At 51.7% G+C, this 22,134-nt stretch overlaps 1 protein-coding gene across 1 annotated transcript in view; it reads right to left on the bottom strand.

Moving 5' to 3' along the window:
• The window catches only part of FBN3 (fibrillin 3), a 175,344-nt gene that overhangs the window by 133,156 nt on the left and 20,054 nt on the right, over window positions 1-22,134 (bottom strand). The window contains exons 3-4 of the mRNA XM_075903143.2: window positions 7,834-7,916; window positions 2,241-2,339 (exon numbers count right to left, since the gene is read on the bottom strand). Coding sequence (XP_075759258.2) covers window positions 2,241-2,339; window positions 7,834-7,916 — 182 coding nt within the window. The remainder of the gene's footprint in view (window positions 1-2,240; window positions 2,340-7,833; window positions 7,917-22,134) is intronic.

The following is a 22,134-nucleotide window of genomic DNA, read 5'->3' as shown; positions in this document are numbered from 1 at the left end:
CTGCAGACTGAACAAGCCCAAATCCCTCAGCTTCTCCTCATAGGTCATGTGCTCCAGCCCCTTTGCAGAGGCTGCGCATGTATTTGTGGAACTTGGGGCAGATGTATCTGATCCCACTGAGGAGATGGCAAAGCAACCCTCCCCTGCCATCTCAGGAGACAGAACTGCCAGCTTTCCTGCAGGGCCGGGAGCCAATATTCTCTCTACGTTTTTCCATCCATGAGCAGAATACATTTTATTCTGTGCACCGGGGCTTGTGCAGATGTGCACCATCAGCAGGCCGGCTAATCAGCGGGCGGCATTTGAATCCAGGCACTCACCTTACAGGGAGCATGACCCATGGCACCACTTCCCTTCCCTTTCCGCCCCAGCTATTCAGGAGCAGGCATGTCATGGGACGAGCTGCAGACAGGAAAGAGGCAGCCCCCGGGGGGCTCACTGCCCACCCCCAGCCCCAATGGTCAAACCAGCATGTGCCGGGACACACGCTGCAGCAGATGCCCAGGCCTGGCCAAGCCGCCCAAAGCTGGCGTGGGGCTGGAGGGGGGAGGCCCCCGCCCAACGGGCCCTCTCCCCCTGGTTCCGGATGGGGTGGGTGCTCTGCGGAGGGGCACTGGCTGCGCAGCGGGGGAGGGCTGCAGTGTCGGCGCCCCGAACGCGCCAGGCCGAGGTTACCATGAGCGCTCGGCCGGGCAAAGCTGCCAAGCTCTCGCCAACTCACCCCTTTGCCCAGGTCTGCCAGGGCCATGCACCAGGCCAGTGTCTCCCAGCTCCCCGCAGGGCCGTCTGCGTGCAGGAAGCAACAGCCATGGCAGTGAAGAGAAGCCTCGTGGCCCATCACTTCCCGGCCTCCTGGCCCCTCGTGGCCCTAGGGACCCATTCCCTGCACACCGAGCTGAGCCAAGGCCTTTGGCCTTTTCGAGCTCCACTAATTCTCTGTGGCCTTCCCTGAGTGGGTGATTGGCGGCTCCCAGGGAGAGGTCGCTGGGGTCAGAGAACAGGGGAGGCATTTCTGGGATTCCTGACTCCCCGGGGTTTGACCTGTGGGTTACATGAGAGCGGGGCAGAGGCAGCCGGACACTTCTCGCTGACACCCAAGTGGTGGCCTGCGCAAATGCTTCCGCCCTTGCTGTGGACAGGCAGCCCTCTTATCTCCACACAAACGGGTAACATGGAGGCCAGGCAAGCCATGTTGTGAATGCTGGAGACTGGCTCAGAGACGTGTCCCGCTGGAACCCACTTCACCAAAGTGGCTCCCTGGCGCGCAGCAAGCAATTCAATTTCCTTCATCAGAGGGACAGCGAGGGGCCTCCCTGAGCACACGGCTGGGTTTATGGTCTTTGCAATTTCCTGCTACGTTTAGACCAGAACCACAGCTGGGAAAATGACACTTTTTTTGGTTCACTGGTAATTAAAAAACCACAAAACAGGGATGTGGGAGGGTCAGGTTGAACTGAAACCAAAGGGCTTAGATGTTTTGACGAATCAGAAGTTTAAAAATATTCATTTTGGGTCACACATTTTGTTCAACCCAAAGAGGAATATTTCATTTGGAGGTGAGCATTTTTTTTACCTATTTTAATGTTTAAAATGTCAAATTTAAGGACATTTTGAAATAAAAAGTCATTTCAAATTGAAAGATCAAAACATTTTGTTTCAAAAACGGGAAATGTTTTCAGGTGTTTTTCGACCTACATTTTTCACTGGAAAAAAAATCATCCCACAAGTTCTGCACAGCTGGCTCCCGGGAACACACACCGTTTGGAGACACAGGGGGTAGCCAACTTCGTCTGTTACAGAAAAAAACCAGCAAGCAAATGGTCTGGTAGCACTTTACAGACGAACAAAACATGTAGCCGCTCATCTGAAGAAGTGGGCTGTGCCCATGAAAGCTCATGATACCATCTGCATCGTGGGTTCCCAAACTGGGGGGCGCGAAGAAAATCCAGGGGGGTGTGAGGCGACCCAGCCACACACACCCCCGGTCAATCCCACCTCAAGTTTTGCTGCTATTTTTTGGGGAGGGGGGTCGTGAGGGTTTCTCAAAAATCAAAAAGGGGGCGTGATGACAAAAAGTTTGGGAACCGCTGCTCGACATGTTTTGTTAGTCTATAAAGTGCTACGAGACCATTTGCTTGCTGGTTTTTTGTTTGTTTGTTTGTTTGGAAACGGCCGCTTCCCCCCTCCCGCCCCCGCCAATCAGCATCAGGGATGGCCTGGCAATCATGACATGCTCTTACCTCCTCCGGAGCCACAGTTGGGGGACAGCTGCCCGTTGGAGCACGTGCACATGTTGGGCCGGGAACAAAACCCTTCGCCACAAGAGTTCCGGCAAATTGCTGGAGAGAGACAAGAGGAACACGACTCGCGGTGCTGCCCTGTGCGCCCGGTGCCGCTCCCCCCCCGCACATGCGGCCCGCTCTCAGAGCTTCCACGGCCAGGAGGGCCTATGGGCGCCAGGTGTGGCCGCCTTCGGAGCACAGCCCCGCGCCTGAGCCCCGGAGGGCAGCGCGTTTAGACACGCAGACAAGGCCCTTAGCTTCCGGCGAAGGCCTGGCCTGTGGGAGCACGAACCCGCTCAAAGGGAGGACCCTGGTTCTGCTCCAGGATTATTTCGAGAGGAGGGTTTTCTCTCAAAATAACGTGTCTACACAGCGCGTTTTATTTCGAAATAGCGCCATAATGTGAATATGCAAATGAAGCGCGGGATATTTAAATCCCGGCTTCATTTGCAATTTCGAATGTCTTCATTTGCATCCCTATTTCGAAATAGGGTGCACGTGTAGACATACACGGGAGACATCTTAGAGACACATTAGAGCACAGAACACTGAGAGCCAGGACTGGGGGCTGCAAACAAACTTTATGGGACCGCAGGAAACTTGGCCACCCCGATAAGTGGACATCCAGGCAACTAAAATCCTGCCGGACTAGGAATGTTGCCAGACCAGAGAGTTCTGGACTGGAGAGGCTCACCCCGTATTAAAATCGGTATTGTTTGCTCCTGCCCTGTTTCCCGAGTGGTCCAGATTGCTCTGTATCAGTGAACTGTCCTCTCCAGGATTTACTACTTGCGCCAGTTTTGTGTCATCTGAAACATTAGCTGTGATGATTTGATTTTTTCTTGCGGGTCACTGATAGAAATGGTAAGGAGAGGAGGGGCAGGAACACTGCCCACCCCCCACTGGACATATCCCTGGTCAAAGGATATATCCCCCCCATTTGCAGTAAAATGTTGAGACCTCAGTTAGCCAATCTGTAATCCATTTAAAGCGCATCTTGTTCATTTGAGATCTGTCTAGCTTCCTAAGCAAACTGCCACACGGTACCAAGTCTTAGCGAATCCTGGAATTACAGATTCACAGAACTGGAAGGGACCTTGAGAGCTCATCTACTCCAGGCCCCTGCCCTCAAGGCAGAACTAAGTATTACCTAAGTAAGACCATCCCTGACAGATGTTTGTCATAGTACATTATGTCTATTAGCACCCAAACTTACAATATTATCCAAAAAGGTACCAGGTTAGTCTGACAGAGTCTATTTTCCATAAGCCTGTTGACTGGCTTTATTTCTTTTAATGTTTTATTGAGTCCCACATCACCTGCCTCATCACCATGTCCAGATCCATGTCAGGCCGACAAGCTGATATTTACTCAAGTCGTTCTGTTTATCCTTCCTACAAATAGCACATTAGCCTTCCAGAACTTCCCCCGTGCTCTCAGACTTCTTGAAAATCAGCATCAATAGTTTGGTGGTTCCTCAGCCAGCTCTTTTAAAACTCTTGGAAGGGAGGTACCAGAACCTGCCAATTTAAAAATGCCTAAATTGGCTCCCATTTAGCATCTTCCAATGAAGCAAGTGGAATGGCAAGACTTTTCCCACCACAATATGATGAGACGATGTCGGGGACCTGGCCAGTGTCAACTGGAGCTCTGTCCATGTGGTGTGCTGTTTTCCACACCTGGCCCCCTGTGAAAGGGCTGCTAGGCCTCAGACCAGGGAAGCCAACGACCCGGCAGTGTTGTTTCACCTGCATCAGCAGAGACTGATCAGAGCCCAGCGAGAAGCTCTCATCTCTGTATGTGTTATAAAACACAATGACAAAATGTAGTTCCCACGGGTCAGGAACCCAGAGGGCATGTGGTCCAACCCGGAGGGAGTCAGGAGGCCGTGCTCAGTGTCACTAACCTCACATGCCAGGAAACCGCTATTTGGCTGGGAGCTCCCCAGCCCCCGCTTGGAATCGACTGGGATCAGCAGCAGTTTTTTTCCAAAGCAAAGGACCCAGCAGGGTTTCCTGTGCTGAGAACTGCGGGTTCTCTGGTTTGCCTTAAGCCCACCTGCATCCAGCCCTCGGGTGAGACGTCTCCGTCTTCCATTTTAACCCTTGACTGAGCCTCTGTTTCCGCTTTATGTCTTTGGTGAGTAGCATTCAGGAGAACAACATTAAAGGCGACTGTTCCGCCTGTTTCCTACGGGACTGCTGCCTGGCTCAGTGTTCACTTTCTGAACAGCTAGGCAATGTTTTGTCAGATTTCCATTGGTAAATATGTAGCCTCCACCTTATTTGCTGCCCCCATCCAAACCCTACTGTGAACAGGGAATAATTCGCGGGCTTTGCTATGGTGCTTATCATGACACATGGATTTATTTTCACAACACTCCTGTGAGGGGAAGGGAACGTGGCCATTTCACAGATGGGGAACTGAGGTGCAGAGGGATTAAAGTCAAAAGCACTTCCGCAAATTAAGGATGTTAAGAGGCAGGTAACTGGGCAAACATACAATCTATATCAACTACACCAGTGTTTCTCAACCTTTTTTTATAAAGCACCCCTTTTAAAAATAAATAAAATATATACCCCCAGTACCAACAGTTTTCAGACACACACATTTTTTTTCTACCATTTCAACACATTTGTTTTAACAATTTAATCGTGGCCGGGTGGGCGATGAAATTTTTGGGTGTAAAAATCAACAAAAGCACGGTAAAACTTAAAACACAAATTCAGTTTTCTCCAAATTTCAGTTGTGTTGATGTCCCCCAGCCGTCTCTCGAGTACCCCAATTGAGAAACACTGGACGACACACTTAGGCGATACGGGAAGGCGCTCAGAAGGTGCTACCCCAGCTGTGGCTTTGCTATTTAAAGTAGTAAGAGCCGGGCGCGCAGGCAGCAGTGCAGGGGGGAGGGGCAAGTAGCAAGTGGCACCGCAGAGACGGTGCTGGGGGAACCAGCTTTTAAGACAGCTCCCCCCAGCACGAGCTCCTGACCCCCCTGTGCTAGTAAGAGCTGTGCGCGCAGGCAGCATGGGGGGGAGATGCGAGTACCCAGTAAGCCCAGGCTTATCAGGTAGTCGACTAATCAACACTCTTTCACATCCCTACTGCAAATCAGATCCTGTGCAATGCCAGGCTGATACTCAAGCTCAGTAAGCTACAGCATAGGGCCTCCGAGCATAAGGGACCTCTGCATACAAGACTATGCCTAGTGTTTAGCTGCATCCTCACCTACGTACCAGCCCACATGCAAATATAAAACTGGATTCTTTCTATGTTCATTGTGCTTTCTGTCAGAACAACACACATTTTGGGTAATGCCACGGGGCCTCTTCAACTTGACAGTTTAGAGCCTCGACACGTCTGAATCCAGCTCTGATCCCATGGCACCCAGAAAATGAGGAGCACACGGTTATGCAGCACACAGAAATGCTGGTTGAAGTGACTTTCCCTACGCCAATCAGGAGCTCTGTGGCAGAGGAGGGGCTAGAATACAGTTCTCTAGGGCAGCATTTGACTTCCTTAGCTGTGAGAGCAGCCTTTTCTTCCTGCGCCCCCTGCCGCTTTTACTGCATGACTTCCGACTTGGGCAACAAATGAAATCGAGTTCTCCTGGCCACAGCCTCCTTCATTCCACAACCCTGACTCATCCCCAGAGCAGGGGGGGAAAACAACGTGTACTCATGTCAATGTAGGGTGTATCAAACACACACACCGAAGGAGAGTTATTCTGGTATGGCTCTTCCAGTCTCACTGCCCCATGGGACACTGAGGTCAGATCTACACTAGCCCCGGCAGCTTGGCTTAAGGTACACAACTCCACCTACACAGAACATGTAGCTGGAGGCAGCTTACCTTAACCCGAGCTTGGCAGCTGCCCCACAGCAGAAGGCCAACAGGGGCAAACACTCCCATCGGCTTCCCTTACTCCTGGCTAGAGCAGGTGTTCTGGTCACCGGTGGGGGCACCCTCTGAGTTTGATTTAGCAAGGCTTAATTAGACTCACTAAATCGAACTCCGAAAGATCAGTCGCGGCAGAGTCGATCTCTGCAGCGTGAAGATGTGGCCTAAGAGTTATTCTGCTTCCTTAGTCGATATCAATTCAGTGTTCACAGGGAGAAGACTGTTTCTTACTGAATCGCTGGCTACACCCAGCACCTGGAACCTTGTGGAATTTCTGTCTTCCTGTCACTAGTCTAAAGACTGCAAGCTGTCAGCCCATTTTGCCACCTTATCCTTATGCCTTTTGGCACCTCCTACCCTCAGACAATACAACCCTACTGCAGACACTTTTGTGATATTTCTGCCATGAAGAACATTGACCATTAATTCCTAATCTTTGTTCTCTGTCTTTAGCTGGTTTGTGATCTACGATCCAGGATTAATTACTAGAACTGATGGAAACTGGGGTTCTGTTGATACAATGTTTGTTTCTGGTGGCAATGAAGGGAAGACAAGTATCCATCGTGTTTAAATTGAAATGTGTGTTTCAATTTGGTGTTGTAAAACCCCAAATCATTCAAAATAGCAGGGTGGGGCAAAAGAAACAGGGAGTCCAGGTTGAACCGCTCTACACCAGCACCCTCAGGACCTGACCGGTGCTGAACCAGAGAACTTGCCAGACCCCGGGAGGACAATGTTGTCTAGCAGCGTTGCCAACACTGCCTTTGCTTGATGGGCTTTTAGGAGACATTTACAGGTAAATTAGAGCTAAATAACAGCGCAGAACACAGGGAGCCAAGCACTGATGGCTGCAAACAAACTCTGTGGGGCCATGGGAAACCTGACCGCACCTGTAAGCACACATCCAGCTCACCACAATCATGCCGGACCATGGCTATTGTTGACCAGAGAGTGCCGGATGAGAAAGATTGGACCTGGACTGTAATTATGCCACTTAGTAACTTCTAAAAAATAAAAAATGTTGAAAAAAAGTCTTGTTTTAATTTTTTTTTACCAGAAAAAATATTTTCAACAAGCTCTGATTAGTCTTCTTATTAGTTTTTAGCAAGGGTCTTTCCCGAGGGCTTCTTGATAGTCTCGTAGGAACACAGGTTCCTGTACCACATCAACTACTTTATCTAGTCCAGCCCCTGACTGACAGTGACTAGCACCAGATGATTCAAAGGAAGATGGAAATTTGTGATCAGACAATTTGTAGTCAGATGTGTCTTTAGATCCAGGCACCTAGTTAAATGTCTCTTATAAAAACGTCTTCCTCCAAGCAAGCAGTTTTAAATTGGAGTCACTATCAATGGTCCTTTGGGGACTAATGTGCTATAGCAGGGGCCTAAAATTTAAAGGCCACAGACAATGCCGCAGGGTCCTAAGAGCCATGTCCAAGTTCTAGGAAATGGTGCAGGTTAGATCCACTCATCTCCCATCAGCCTGTGGAGATCACCCGTTCCCGCTCTCAGTGCTCCTGCCCACTGAAAGCAGATTAGGAATGTTCATTTCCTCTACAGCAAGGGTGGATTGTGTCCTTCATCACTGCAAGGTAGCTAGCTCCCCGGAGATGCCCTGGGAGGTCATTAAAAGGGAAGCGGATACTCACGAACAATGCACTGATTTCCTCCTGGCAGCGTTTTCCATCCAGGGCAGCAGTAAGAGTGGAACCTCGAGCCACAAACGTTAGGTCTGTAATTCAGAAAACAAACTTGATTCATTTTTGGTTTTTGTAAAATAAAATGCAAATGTCCAGGCTTCATTTGAATCATTGTTCTGGGGAGGGGCAGGGGAGGAGGGTTCAGGGTGCAGTCTGCCCTGGGGAGAGAGGACAACCCCGCCCTGTCTCACTGCTGCAGCTTGGGGCCTGGTGAGATGCGCCTCTCCATGGCCACTGCAGCTTCAGCAGGCACAGCCGGAGGAGGGGGGCATGTCCTCCAACCGGGGCAGGTCCAGGTTCATCCAGGCAGAGTGGGGAATGCAGCAAACTCTGCACTTTCCCCTGGCTCCCTGACAAAGGAGAACAGCCAGGACTTCAGCCCACTCCACCCTTCCCTAAATGACGGGGGGGAGGCTTGGGGGAGAGAGCTTATGCCAGGCACCTAAATGTGGAGGGGAGGGGAGAGGCATGGGACTGGGGCAGTCCCAGACCAGGGGGCTGCCCTCTAGCCTGCCCCTTTCACCTTTTGGTGGCCGGCTGCAGTACTGGGCCCCGTTCTGGTAACATTAGTTCGGACTAAGGGCTTTAGTCCGAACTAACGCGTCCCGGCGCGCACTTCCTGGTTCGAATCAGCTGTGATTCGAACTAGCGCGCCGGCGAGATCATGTTAATGGAGCGCGGGATATTTAAATCCCCGCTTCATTAACTACTTCGATTGTCTCCATTTGCATCCCTAGTTCGAACTCGGGATGCAGTGTAGACATACCCTCAGTCTCTGGTCTCAGATGCAGCCGGGTGAAGGGAAGATGCTGCTGCCCAAAGGCGTCTCAGTGGCTTGTGTGACATGAGTTGTTGTCTCCCGCTTGCACCTGGCACAAAGCCGCCTGGGCACAAAATGGCCGTAGTCACTGGCACTTGGTGGCTCTCTGGCAAGCTGCCTCAGCAACGGCCTATTTCCAGATTCTCAAACATGGGACTGATCTGTGTCTCCCTCCTGGCTTTCTGCTGTCGCCAGAGCGCTAGAGACAGGATCAGCAAGGGATCCAGAATTCCCTGCGAGCGCTATCTTGGCAGTTCACCTTGTCGCCCTGTGCCCCACGCTGTCTCTGGAAAACGGGGAGACCGCACTGCCTGCCTGGTTGGGGTTACTGGCTAGGGAAACACAGTGCGACTGAGCCACTGATGGGGGCTGCATAAACACCTGGGAGAGACTGGACACCGAGCTGCCCCCGAGACACATTCCCTGTGCCACACACGAGAGGCAGCGCCGTGGGCTCAGCACCAGAGCTGGCCAGAAAACAAAAATTTCATTTTCCAAACAATTCTGAGGTTTTGACATTTGTTCTGCATCAGAAGGAAAATGAGACTTTTCAAAACTTTTAATGGAAACCTCAAGGGCAAGAGAGACCCTCCCCATAGGAAGAACCAGATAACGAGGTCACCTGCCCGGGATGTGGAGACACGGGCTCTAGTCCCTCTTTGGATTCAAGCAGAGAAGGGTCTCACACTTGGGTTTTCCTCACTCCTAAGGAGTCTCTTAAGCCCTGGCTCTTGGCTATTCTGGGGTGGTGGTTACTCACTCCCTGGTTTTGACCAGAAATTTCATCTCTTGGATCTGAGAAACTGTCTCCATGGACGTTTTATGGAAACCGTTACAGGCCCAGGAAAAGTTTTGGTTTCAATTAGCCAGCATTGTCTGACAAAGAATGCCGCACTGAAAATCTCCCTGCTCTCTCCAGCACAGTGGGTCTTTATGTTCATAACTCAGCAGCGTTGGTCACAGGGTCAGAGCTGATCCCACTTGCGCCAGCATGACTCCCTGAGAATTCTTGTTGACTCACACCCTGTTATATTCTTGGCCTTCACAATGTCCTCTGGCAAGGAGTTCCACAGGTTGACACTGCATTGTGTGAAAAAATACTTCCTTTTGTTTGTTTTAAATCTGCTACCTATTCATTTCATTTCCTGAGCCCTAGTTCTTGAGTTCTGGAAAGGAGTAAGTAACTTTTCTTTAGTCACCTTTTCACATCAGTCATCATTTTATAGACTTCTGTCACATCCCCCCCCACCGCCGTCATCTGTTTCCCAGACTGAAAAGTCCCAGTCTTGTTAATCTTCCCTCAGGGCAGCTGTTCCAAAGCCTGAATCATTTCTGTGTCATTGCCGCACTTCACTCATTCCTAGCTAGACAAGCCACTTCTCACACCAAGCAAACTGCGGACAGAAAACAGGAGACATCAAACCACCCCAGGCACTCACGTGAGAGATGCGGAGAATGTGCCGCCTACACAAGCCTACCAAGCATTCTTCTGAGCAACAGCTGCTGAGATGCGCGGCCTGGGAGCATCCGCCACGAGGGAAGGGATGCAGGAAACTCCCCCCTCCCCCCATGCCCAGGTAAGGTCATTCTCAACAGCAGACCTTGAACGTGGGTCGCACCAAGGATGCTTCCACAGGATCCACCCTCAGTCAACCGCGGTGGAGCACGGGGCAAGCGAAGAACGGGAAACATGGCCCAGAAGACAAGCGCATTTCTAGGATGTTACAACATCTCCGTATGGCTCTCTGCGGAGGAACAGCCTGAGAGTCATTCCCGGATTCCTGACTCATCAGGGAGCATGTGATCACGTGGCCTGAGCACTTCCCTGAATGAGTCCCTGGTGGAATGAGGGCAGATCTTACAGCCAAACTTGGCTGAAAAGTTGCCACAGATGGAGCATCCATCGCCGCCGCCCTGGGTTACTTACCCTCAGTACCAAGCATGCACACTTCGTTTCAAGCCTGAATTTGTGCAGTGCCGGCTCTCAGCCATTAGTCCTCGTTACACCTTTGTCTGCTAGAATGAGGAGTCTAGACGCTGATCACCCGATTAAACGACATGGAATCAGCTCCTCAAGCCGGTCGCTCTCAGGAACGGTGTTGAGACCTTTCACCGTCCTGGTGGCTCTCGGAACCCTCTCCAATTTATCACCGTCCTTCTTGACTCATGGAAACCAGAACAGGGCCCAGTACTGCAGCAGGGCTTGCACTAGCGCTAAAGGCAGCGTTGCCATCTCCCGTTTACACCTCCCAGGGCCGCCCTGGCGCTTTGGGCCACTATGTTTCACTGGGCGCTCATGTTCAGCTGCTCATCCTCCATGACCCTCAAGTCCTATCAAAGCCTCCCCTGGACAGAGCCTGCGTTCTGAGAGCATGGCTCGTGTTCCCCTTCCCTACATGGACAACTTTCCAATTGGCTGCATTAAAGCATGGACTGTTTGCTTACACACCAGGCACCCATGTCGCGTTGGGTCCCATTCAGCATGTGCCACTCCCACAATCTTTGTGCTGTCTGCAAACTTCATCCCTGGGGATTTACGTTCCCCTCCCTAGTAAAAACGTTAGTGTAGGGCCAAGCATGGATCCCTGAGGGGCCCCCTAGACACCCAAAGGTGCTGTGTTGTTTTCCCATTTAGTTACAATCTGAGAGCCTTCAGTTAGCCCGTACTAAATCTATTTCATGCGTGCCATGTGGAATGTGCATTACCCTAGTTTCCTAATCAACATGTCATGTGGTAAAAAAATCACACGCTTTACAAGAGCCCAAGCAAACTGTAGTAACATGTGATCAAGCAAACTTGTAATCTGTTCAAAGCAGACCCAGCGTTAGTTGGACAGGCTCTATTTCCTAGGAACCCTCGTCGATCGGCATTTCATTCTGTTGCCCTTCTTAATTCTTTATTAGCTGAGTTCTGCATTGGTTGCTCCATGAGGTTACCCAGGGCAGATGTCAGGCTGTAATTCAAGATTACCAGATCGCCCACACACAAGCGGAATGAAGACAGGCTGCACGAATAACCCTCGTTTTGGCATTTCCTTCACCCCACAAGGGGAAAGTTCTCGCCCTTTGCTTTTATCACAACATACAATGTGCCTCTTCATGAGAGCTTGCGAACAGGGGTTGCTAACGGAGTTTGGAGAAGGAGTTCTCCAGGTAAAGGAGGAAGCTAATACAGGACCCTTGAGGGAAGTGGTCTGTCTGTAGTGTGTGTTTGTATTTGGGGTTTTCTTGCTGTGTGCTGAGCCTGCGCCTGGCTGCTTGGTTTTGTTTGGTTCTCTCCCCCCCCCCTCCCCCCCCCCCGTGTGTGTGCTGTGGCTGGCAGGTGGAAGCTGTGAGCTTCTAATCGGGGATTGAAATCTAGAAGCCTCTGCTCATTGGTTGAGCCTTAATCAGGGGGAGGGGCTATCAGGCAGTGCAGGGCTTTATAAAGGAGTGAGTCAGTGACTAGGGAGCTTGCGACCAGGGGTTGCTAACAGGGAGTCTGGCGAGGGGGTTGGGAAGGGGGCAAGATACACTGGCCATTCTTTAGCATCTTTTCGCTACACTCCTGCCCTTCAAGGAGGCATTTAATAACTAAGGAATCTCGCTGAAGGAAAGCAGGGATGGATGGTGATAGCTCTGCTGTTGATACCTGCACAGCATGTGCCATGTTTGTCTTCCTCCCAGAAGAAACAAGGGATTTCATCCGCACTAAGTGCAAGCTGGTCGCCATTTTGGAAGAAAAAATTAGAGGACTTGAGGCCCAAGTATCGACCCTACATTCCATCAGAGAGGACGAAGACTTCTTCAATAGAAGGCAGCGTTTAATCCTGCAGGCATGGCAGGCTGAAGAGCCAGTGAGGGCAGTACAGGACAAGGAAGAAAACTGGCAGCATGTAACCTCTAGAAGGAGAAAAAGGCCAACTCAGGTATCCCCCATTCCTGTAGAGGTAAGTAACCGCTTTCAGGCTCTCTCCACAGGCACTGTGGTGGAGAATGCTGTGTCAGGGACCTCCCAGGGAAGAAATCCGAAGGGAACACCATCTACTGGAAGGCATGGGATGCGCAGTCCTGGAGATGGGGGTTCCACAAGCACAACCCCCAAAAGAAGAAGATGGGTGGTCGTGGTCGGGGACTCCCTCCTAAGAGGGACTGAGTCATCCATCTGCCCACCAGACCTGCAATCTTGAGACGTGTGCTGCTTACCGGGAGCTCATATTCAGGATGTGACCGAGAGTCTTCCAAAGCCTTATTAAAGGTACAGGAAGAAACCATCCCAATGTGCAGCAAGAAAAACAAATATGGCAGGCGACCAGATTGGCTTTCCGCGGACATCCTTGGTGAGCTTAAACACAAAAAGGAAGCTGACAAGAAGTGGAAACTTGGACAGATGACGAGGGAGGAGTATAAATATGTTGCTTGAGAATGCAGGGGAGTTATCAGGAAGGCGAAAGCGCAATTGGAATTGCAGCTGGCAAGGGATGTGAAGGATAACAAGAAAGGTTTCTACAGGCATGTTAGTAATAAGAGGGTGATCAGAGAGGGTGTGGGGCCCTTACTGGAAGAGGGAGGTAACCTAGGGTGTGTGTGATGGGGTGGAGTAACCCCGTCACCAGCCACGGGCGGAAGGACTGCCCGGGGCTATGAGAATCACTGGGTCTGCTGCGGCAGCCCCGGAGAACCCCCCCCCCCCCCCCCCGGTCTGGACTAGAGGCAGGCAGGGGCCGGGGAAGACTACGGCCGGCCGGTCCGAGGGCGGGGAAGATGGCGTGTCGCAGCGCCCAGTGATGACGTCGGCTGACATCACCGGCGCGACGAACAAAATGGCCGCCGGGAACCCGGAAGGCGGGGGAACCGCCCAAGGGGAGCATAAAAGAGGCCGGAGGCACCAGCAAGGGGGGGAAGGGAAACAGGGGAGGAATGTAGGGGTAGGTATTGGGTGGGGAGAAGAACCGGAGGGCGGAGGGCTCGAGCGGTTCACCCCGGGGTGGAGCAGGAAGGACTGAGTCCGCCGCCGGCGGGGTTGAGAGGCCCAGGGAGGGTCACGGAGCCCGTGAGCAGGCGAGTTTAGGGGCAAGCCCCACCTGCTTCCACTGGGAGTTACAGCTCCCAGTGTTAGGGCCCTGGGCCGGGGTTTGGGAGCGAGGGAGGGCCCGGACCCCACCCGGCTGGCGGCGGCTGGCACTTTAAACCCAAGGCCTCCCCGGCTTTGCTTTGTTTTGTGGTGTGATTGGCGATTCGGTCGAGCCGGGGGAGAGGGGAACTGCGACAGTGTGTCTAGACTACATGGCTCCATCGACGGAGCCATGTAGATGAGGGTTGTAGGCAAAGGGAAACGAAGCGGCGATTTAAATAATCGCAGCTTCATTTACATTTACATGGCTGCCGCACTGAGCCGACAAACAGCTGATCAGCTGTTTGTCGGCTCAGCACACTAGTCTGGACGCTCCCCTGCCGACATCAAAGCCCTTTGTCGGCAGCCCCGTTATTCCTCATGGGATGAGGTTTACCGGGGCTGCCGACAAAGGGCTTTGATGTCAGCAGGTGAGCGTCCAGACTAGCGCGCTGAGCCGGCAAACAGCTGATCAGCTGTTTGTCGGCTCAGCGCGGCAGCCATGTAAATTTAAATGAAGCTGCGATTATTTAAATCGCCGCTTCATTTCCCTTTGCCCAATAAACAAATCTACATGGCTCCGTCGACGGAGCCATGTAGTGTAGACATACCCCTAATGACAGAGGATGTGGGAAAAGCTGAAGAACTCAAGGCTTTCTTTGCCTTTGTCTTCATGGACAAGGTCAGCTCCCAGACAAATGCACTAGGCAACACAGTAGGGAAAAGAAGTGCACAGCCCTTGATGGGGAAAGAACAAGTTAGGAACTATTTAGAAAAGCTAAACATACACAAATCCATGGGCCCGGATTTAATGCATCCGAGGGTACTGAGGGAGTTGGTAAATGTCATTGCAGAGCCTTTGGCCATTCTCTTTGAAAACTCATGGAAATCGGGAGAGATCCCGGATGACTGGAAAAAGGCAAATGTAGTACCCATCTTTAAAAAAGGAAAGGACAATCCAGGGAACTACAGACCAGTCAGCCTTACCTCAGTCCCCGGAAAAATCATGGAGGGGATCCTCAAGGAATCCATTTTGAAGCACTTGGAAGAGGGGAAAGTGGATAGTCAATATGGATTCACAAAGGGTAGGTCATGCCTGACCAACCTGATTAGCTTCTATGATGAGGTAACTGGCTCTGTGGATTTGGGAAAGTCAGTGGATGTGATATAACCTTTAGCAAAGCTTTTGATACGGTCTCCCACAGTATTCTTGCCAGCAAGTTAAGGAAGTATGGATTGGATAAATGGACTGTAAGGCTGTATCTAGACTACATGCCTCTGTTGGCAGAGGCATGTAGATTAGACAGATCAGCAAAGGCAAATGAAGCCGTGATTTAAATGATCGGGCTTCATTTACATTTACATGGCTGCCCCGCTGAGCCGACAAACAGCTGATCAGCTGTTTGTCGGCTCGCCGCTAGTCTGGACGTTCCCCCTGTCGACATCAAAGCCCTTTGTCGGCAGCCCCGTTATTCCTCGTGGAATGAGGTTTACCGGGGCTGCCGACAAAGGGCTTTGATGTCGACAGGGGGAATGTCCAGACTAGCGGCGAGCTGACAAACAGCTGATCAGCTGTTTGTCGGCTCAGCGCGGCAGCCATGTAAATGTAAATGAAGCTGCGATCATTTAAATCGCGGCTTCATTTACCTTTGCTGAACAAACAAATCTACATGCCTCTGCCGACAGAGGCATGTAGTTTAGACGTACCCTAAGATGGATAGAAAGCTGGCTAGACTGTCAGGCCCAATTGATAGTGATCAACAGCTCGATGTCAGGCTAGCGGTCGGTTTCTAGCAGAGTGCCCCAAGGATCTGTTCTAGGACCAGTTTTGTTCAACGTCTTTATTAATGACCTGGGTGAGGGGATGGATTGCACCCTCAGCAAGTTTGCAGATGACACTAAGCTAGGGGGAGAGGTAGATATGCTTGAGAGCAGAGATAGGATCCAGAGTGACCTGGACAGATTAGAGGATTGGACCAAAAGAAATCTGATGAGGTTCAACAAGGACAAAGGCAGAGTCCTGCACCTGAGACGGAAGAATCCCAAGCATTGTTACAGGCTGGGGACCAACTGGCTAAGTAGCAGTTCTGCAGAAAAGGACCTGGGGATTCCAGTGGATGAGAAAGCTGGAGATGAGTCAGCAGGGTGCCCTTGTAGCCCAGATGGCTAATGGCATACTGGGCTGCATTAGGAGGAGCATTGCCAGCAGATCCAGAGAAGTGATTATTCCCCTTTATTTGACTCTAGTGAGGCCACATCTGGAGTATTGTGTCCAGTTCTGGGCCCCCCACGACAGAAAGGATGTGGACGCATTGGACAGGATCCAGGGGACAGCGACCAAAATGATTAGGGGGCTGGAGTACATGACCTGTGAGGAGAGACTGAGGGATTTGGGTTTGTTCAGTCTGCAGAAGAGAAGAGGGAGGGGGGATTTGAGAGCAGCCTGCAGCTCCCTGAAGGGAGGTTCCAGAGAGGCTGGAGAGAGGCTGTTCACAGTGGGGGCAGATGGCAGAACGAGGAGCAATGGGCTCAAGTTGCAGTGGGGGAGGGCTAGGTTGGATATTAGGAAAAACTATTCCACTAGGTGGGTGGTGAAGCACTGGGCTGGGGTCCCTAGGGAGGGGTGGAATCTCCATCCCTAAAGGTTGTTAAGTCCTGGCTTGACAGAGCCCTGGCCGGGTTGATTTAGTTGGGGTTGGTCCTGCTTTGGGCAGGGGGCTGGACTTGATGACCTCCTGAGGTCTCTTCCAGCTCTATGATTCTTTGAGAGCAGTTGTGTGTGTGCGGGGGGGGGGGGGGGGGGGGGCAATGATGCCTTGAGGATACATCAAAGGTAACATCTAGCTCAGAAGCGCTGCAGAGGTGTCCTTTTTGACACTGCAAACCTGCTGATGTTCCCCTGGGCTTCATTTCCACTAGCAAGATCTTCTCACATTCCAGTGAACAAACATTTCCCTCCTTTTCCCACTAGCCTGTCACCCTAGTGCCGGCTGGAATGTCACAGTGTGTGGGGCAGCCGTGACCGGAGCCCTATGTCATACAGTTATTCATTTCACCTGGCAAACTCCTGGCACCACAGCCCAGAGTCACCACAGTGAGCAGAGGATGCTGTGATGACATGCCCCTGGCCCATCAAAAGCAAGAAGCGGATAAACTTCCTGTCATTTGTATACATCAGCATACATGTACATGATTCATATGCATTATGAAAAGATCACAGGTTAATAGATTTTTAAGGCCAGAAGAGACCAGTCCTAGATCTTCACAATCCTAATCACCTCCTGGATCACACAGACCAGAAAACTCGCCCAAAAATTCCTGCATCAAGCCTGTTCATTAGAAGTTTCAGGGGGTAGCCGAGTTAGTCTGTAACTAGAAAAACTTAAAAAACAACAAATAGTCTAGCAGCACCTTAAAGACTAACAAACATGGAGATGGGATCAGGAGCTTCTGTGGGCACAGCCCACTTCTTCAGATGACCGGAGTATTAAAAGTCCAGATCCAAGAATAAATAAGAAGCTTCAGGGGGTAGCCGAGTTAGTCTGTTAGGGCATGTCCACACTGCCACCCTACTTCGAACTAGGGAGGCTAATGTAGGCATTCGAAGTTGCAAATGAAGCCAGGGATTTAAATATCCCGAGCTTCATTTGCATCTTGCCGGGCGCCGCCATTTTTAAATCCCCCTTAGTGTGGACTCCATGCCCGTGGCTACACGCGGCACGGAGTAGGTAGTTCGGATTAGGCTTTCTAATTCGAACTACCAGTATACCTCGTTCCACGAGGTGTCCATTCTGGGCCCTGGATCCTGCAAGAGGCGACAGGCTAACAGAGCCAGGTTGAGTGTGTTTGCTGCCAGCTCAGATGCAGGACATGCCCTCTGATAAACCCATGGCAAATCATAGAGCTTCTTGCTGCTGTGCAACAAGAAGTCATTCGGTCAAATCCCCTGGAGCAATGACCCGGCCAGGACACGTCTAGGCACCGTACGCACATTTACTGGCAACCTGGGAGCTCCAGACTTCTAACCTGGGGCAGGCAGGGTCCCATGTTTTGTTCTTTCCAATGACTCTTCAACTGAACTTGGAAGCTCTTCGTTCAGTCTAGACCAGGAGTGGGCACAATATGGCCCGTGGATTCGGCCCGCCAAGCCTTTGGAGCCAGCCTGCAGCTCACCATGACCCTCAGCCCCTGAGCTCAAAGCAGCTGGCGGCTCAGGCCATGTGTATCTGTACCGTGCGCCCCTTGTGGGGGGAGGAGACTTTGAGCCGCTGCCCCTGCCTCGGTACCATCACCCCAGCTCCCCTGGCCGATGGTTTCACACTTGGCACCTTAAACCTCTCTCTAGGGACCAAATCTCTTTTAGCTGCCACTAATGACCATGATGGAAATGAAACCACTTGTCTGAATACAGCAGGGATGGGAAATCTAAGGCCCTCTGCTTGCCTATATCCGGCCCCCGGCGCTTAGGGCTTCCCCACCCCCTAGAACTGGGGAGCCTGCGCTGGCGCTCCAGCCCCCCCATTGCCCCCCTGTGGGGCTGGGGCTCACAAAATCCACTAGCTGGGCCCTCCTAGGCTCTGGTGTGCGCGGGGAATGTGGGGAGGGTCTTTCTCCTTCTTAGTCGGGGCCACGTCAGTGAGGGCTGAAATTTTGCTTGTTAGTTTCTCCCATGTGTGCAGCTTCCGACTGAATTCTGTGGCTCTGCGGCCCCGGCCCAAGAAGGCTTCTCACCCCTGGAATACAGGTTGGTCCCTCCACGTAGGCACCCAAGTATGAACATCTTAGTCTTGATTTTGCAGGAAAGCCAGACTGCTGCAGTTGCACAGGCATGGCAGATGAAGCTATGCCCAGCCTGAGCAGGAGAGCTCAGCTCACCCGTCCAGCTGTTGTAAATTGCAGCATGCAGCGAGGAGAGAAAGGGATCTTGCACAGCCAGTCATTAACTATGACCATCTAAAAATCCAAGCTCCGGGGCTAGAGCTGCCATGCTACGAACTAGAGCCCTAGTAGGGAAGGGCAACAGAAACTGTACTTGACTGAGAACAAACTTCTGAGACAGAAATCCAATCTTGCTGTAGAGATGCCAGGCAACGGAAAATCCCCCGCACCTCTTGGAAAGCTGTTTCAATGGCCAATTGCCATCAGTCTTACAAACATGCCCTTCCTGTCAATTGAATTTTTCAGGCTGCAACTTCCAGCTGTGAGACCAGTTCTGCCTTTGTCTGCTAGATTGAAGAGCCCTCTGCTATCAGAAATATGCCAGAATCAAGTTATCCCTGGGCTTCTCAGCCTTGCTACAGAAACTGAGCTCCCTTAGGACATAAGAATGGCCGTACTGGGTCAGACCAAAGGTCCACTCAGCCCAGTAGCCTGTCTGCTGACAGTGGCCAGCACCAGGTGCCCCAGAGAGGGTGAACTGAAGACAATGATCAAGTGATTTGTCTCCTGCCATCCCTCTCCAGCCTCTGACAAACAGAGGCCAGGGACACCCCGGGCTAATAGCTTTTTATGGACCTAATCTCCATGAATTTATCAAGCTTCTCTTTAAACTCTGTTATAGTCCTAGCCTTCCTAGCCTTCCCAGCCTCCTCTGGCAAGGAGTTCCACAGGTTGACTATGCGCTATGTGAAGAAGAACTTTGGGTATGTCTACACTACCCCGCTAGTTCGAACTAGGGTGGTAATGTAGGCATACCGCACTTGCAAATGAAGCCCGGGATTTGAATTTCCCGGGCTTGATTTGCATAAGCCAGCCAGCGCCATTTTTAAATGCTGGCTTGTTTGAACCCCGTGCTGCGCGGCTACACGCGGCACGGGCTAGATAGTTCGAACTAGCAAGCCATTCCGCACTATCTGTACGCCTCGTGGAACGGAATGGCTTGCTAGTTCGAACTATCTAGCCCGTGCCGCGTGTAGCCGCGCGGCACGGGGTTTGAACAAGCCGGCATTTAAAAATGGCGCTGGCTGGCTTATGCAAATGAAGCCCGAGAAATTCAAATCCCGGGCTTCATTTGCAAGTGCGGTATGCCTACATTACCCCGCTAGTTCGAACTAGGGTGGTAGTGTAGACATACCCTTTCTTTTATTAGTTTTAAACCTGCTACCCATTAATTTCATTTGGTGTCCTCTAGTCCTTATATTATGGGAACTAATGAAGAACGTTTCTTTATTCACCCTCTCCACACCACTCATGATTTTATAGACCTCTATCATATCCCCCCTCAGTCTCCTCTTTTCCAAACTGAAAAGTCCCAGTCGCTTTAGCCTCTCCTCATATGCGACCCGTTCCAAATCCCCGATCATTTTAGTGGCCCTTTTCTGAACCCCTTCCAAGGCCAAAATATCTTTTCTGAGGTATCCCTTAGCCGGCCAGGGATACCCTTGAAGCCCCACCCTCGGGAAGATAAGACAGCTCGGAATTTTGTTAGCAGGTCAAATGACAAACTACTGGGGAGCCCAGGGCCTGATCTGTAACCATCGTTAGACACCTAGGGTATGTCTACACTACAAAGTTAGTTCGAACTAACGGACGTTAGTTCGAACTAACATTCATAGGCGCTACACTAGCGCTCCGCTAGTTCGAATTTGAATCGAACTAGCGGAGCGCTTAGTTCGAACTAGGTAAACCTCTTTTTACGAGGATTAAGCCTAGTTCGAACTAGCTAGTTCGAATTAAGGGGTGTGTAGCCCCTTAATTCGAACTAGTGGGAGGCTAGCCCTCCCCAGCTTTCCCTGGTGGCCACTCTGGCCAACACCAGGGAAACTCTATGCCCCCCTCCCGGCCCCGGACCCCTTAAAGGGGCACGGGCTGGCTACGGTGCCCGTGCCAGGTGCAAGCCTGCCAGCACCCAGCCAGCAGACCCTGCACCTGGCACGCCATGAGCCAGCCACCCGATGCCACCCAGCCCTCCCCCTCTTCCCGGGACCAGGCTGGCGGCTCCCGGGAGCTTGCCCTGGACCGCAAGAGGCAGGCACCTTCCTGGGCTAGTGCGGACATCGTGGACCTCGTCCACGATCTCCGCACTAGGCACAGGAAAGTGGCCATCTAGGGCAGGAGAGCTGCCAGCCTGGCCACCCAAGAGCAGGTGTGCATGAAAATCAAGGGGGTCCACTGAGACCCCCGACCCTGAGCCCTGAGCTTACAATGGCCGTCCTGGGTCAGACCAAAGGTCCATCTAGCCCAGTAGCCTGTCTGCCGACAGCGGCCAACCCTAGGGACCCTGGAGGGGATGGACCGAAGACAGTGACCAAGCCATTTGTCTCGTGCCATCCCTCTCCAGCCTTCCACAAACCTTGGGCAGGGACACCACTCCTACCCCCTGGCTAATACCACTCCATGGACCCAACCTCCATGACTTGATCTCACTTCCCTTTAAACTCTGTTCCAGTTCTAGCCTTCACAGCCTCCTGCAGCAAGGAGTTCCACAGGTTAACTATTTGCTTTGGGAAGAAGAACAACTTTCTCTTACTAGTTTCAAGCCTGCTACCCATTCCTTTCCTTTGGTGTCCTCTAGTCCTTCTTTATGGGAACTCAGGAAGAACTTTTCTGAATGCACCCTCTCCACCCAACCCCTGCTTTTAGAGACCTCTATCCTGTCCCCCCTCCGTCTCCTCTTTTCTAAGCTGAACAGTCCCAGTCTCTGTAGCCTTTCTTCATCTGGGACCTGTTCCCAACCCCTGATCATGTTAGTTGCCCTCCCCTCTCCCAGCCTTTCTCTTCCCCTCTCCCACCTCCTTTTCCCAGTCTCCCCCAGTTTTGTTCAATAAAGACAGAGTCAATGTTGGAAGAAACGTTATCTTTATTTTGTACATCAATAAGAAGGGGGGCTAGGGAAGGGTAAGTGGAAGGAGGTGAGGGAGGAATGGGGTACGCACCCCCGATGGGGAGGACTGGGCTGGCTCTGCAGGCTTCTGGGGGTGGAAGCTCTCCTGCAGCCCCCCAATTGCCCCCTCTCCCCAGATGGCAGCCTACGGCAAGTGCAGCCGGGCTGATGGTCGAGTGGTGTGATGTGCCCAGTGTGGGTACTCCGGGCACTCCAAGCCAGAACTTCTTTGCTAGCGGGGCACCCCTTAGAACTGTGTGTCCAGGGGTGGGGGTTGGGACCCTTTAAGCGCAGCCCTCGGCTAGCCTGAGACAGCATCTCCATGCTCTAAGTCCTCCTCTTATGCCCTGCCGGCACTGCTTCCGGCCATCCTTAAGCCCTGTTCAGAGTCCACTCAATGTGGACTTGCTAGTTCGAATTAGCAAAACGCTAATTAGAACTAGTTTTTAGTTCTAGACGCGTTAGTTTGAATTAGCTTAGTTTGAATTAACTAATTCGAACTAAGTTAGTTCGAAC

Source organism: Pelodiscus sinensis, chromosome 32, assembly GCF_052426305.1.
Source record: "Pelodiscus sinensis isolate ZL-2025 chromosome 32, ASM5242630v1, whole genome shotgun sequence".
Classification (NCBI taxonomy): domain Eukaryota; kingdom Metazoa; phylum Chordata; order Testudines; family Trionychidae; genus Pelodiscus; species Pelodiscus sinensis.
This window is presented reverse-complemented; position numbering and strand designations above follow the sequence as displayed.